Below are 1140 nucleotides of genomic sequence, written 5' to 3' on the forward strand. Positions count from 1 at the left end.
GAGTCAATGACAGCAACGCTGTAGACTTGTACTGCGGATTGGACAGCGTGAGTCGAGCAGGGTACGACCACTGGGTGCCAGCAGGAACAGCAACCGAGGCGCGAAGTGCATCAACAAAGTCGTCCTCGTAGAGCGGAACGACGGGCAGTCCCAGCGGAATGTCGACATGTTCAAACGGATCCGGACGAACGATGGCGAGCTCGGTGAGCGGGATGCGCGGACGAAAGTCGTTCAGCCCGGAAGGGACGATCGACCGTGAGTCACGAGCTGCCAAGGTGACAGAATGAAACAACGTCCGTTGGACCGAGGTAGGTCGGTCGCAGTCAACGGGCGATGACGCCCGGCGAGTCTGACCAACGGTCGGCCGGTGGGTGAGCTCGTTGGCGGCCGCGGCAGCAGCGGGTGGAGCGAAGACATCAAAGTCAAGCCCGTCAAGCTCGTCCCTGTGCACAGACGATGTAGAGGGCTGGATAGTCATCACCACCCATGTAACTGCCCGCAGGCACCTCCTCCCGTGCCGCATCCATGCCTAGCTCGCTATGGGTGGCCCCGGTGACGTGCCGGTTGGTGGGCGGCGGATGGCGCTGGTGGGCGGCGGCGGTCAGCGGTGAGCAGCAGGCGGCCGGCAGTGATGCTGTTGACGGGCTGGTGTCGGCTGAGGTACGTCCATGCGGGCGGGGATCGGATGGGTGAGGTTGTAGGTGTGGTGGGTAGGTGTGGTGTAGGTGTGGTGGTTGTGGGTGCGGATGGTGGTTAGTGGGGGTCGAATATGGGCCCGGGGAGGAGGGGTGAGCAGCATCGAAGGGACACAGGGTCAACAACTTGGGCCTCAGGTGGCAGAACTCGGATTCTGGAATACTGCAGCTGTGGATTGGAAACTGTGCAAGGGGGTAGTGTGGGCATGTAGTAGGGGAGAAGTGAAATCAGATTGGACATATCTTGCAATGAGGTTGGTGGGGGGCATGTGCGGGGTCGGGCGGTCGGGGACGTGCTCAACCACCTAGGGCAAACAAGTCCATGCCGCTCGGCGCGTCTCTCAGCGTGTCAACGCCGCGGCGGTGCGGCACTCGACTACACGCCAGCCGCTTCAATGAATTGGGTGTGGTCGTGGGTAGCGTGGCTGGTAGTGGGAAGGAGCTA

The 1140-nt window shown here is 62.0% G+C and overlaps 1 protein-coding gene across 1 annotated transcript; it reads right to left on the bottom strand.

Moving 5' to 3' along the window:
• Positions 1-94: 94 nt before the first annotated feature.
• On the bottom strand, positions 95-309 carry AMSG_11555 (uncharacterized protein; the record flags this gene model as incomplete). The annotated part of the gene is made up of 1 exon (XM_013897118.1): positions 95-309. A coding segment is annotated over one exon (215 nt), but the record flags the coding sequence as incomplete, so codon positions are not given.
• Between the last annotated feature and the right edge of the window lie 831 nt (positions 310-1140).

This window comes from Thecamonas trahens (assembly GCF_000142905.1).
Source record: "Thecamonas trahens ATCC 50062 unplaced genomic scaffold supercont1.128, whole genome shotgun sequence".
Classification (NCBI taxonomy): Eukaryota; order Apusomonadida; family Apusomonadidae; genus Thecamonas; species Thecamonas trahens.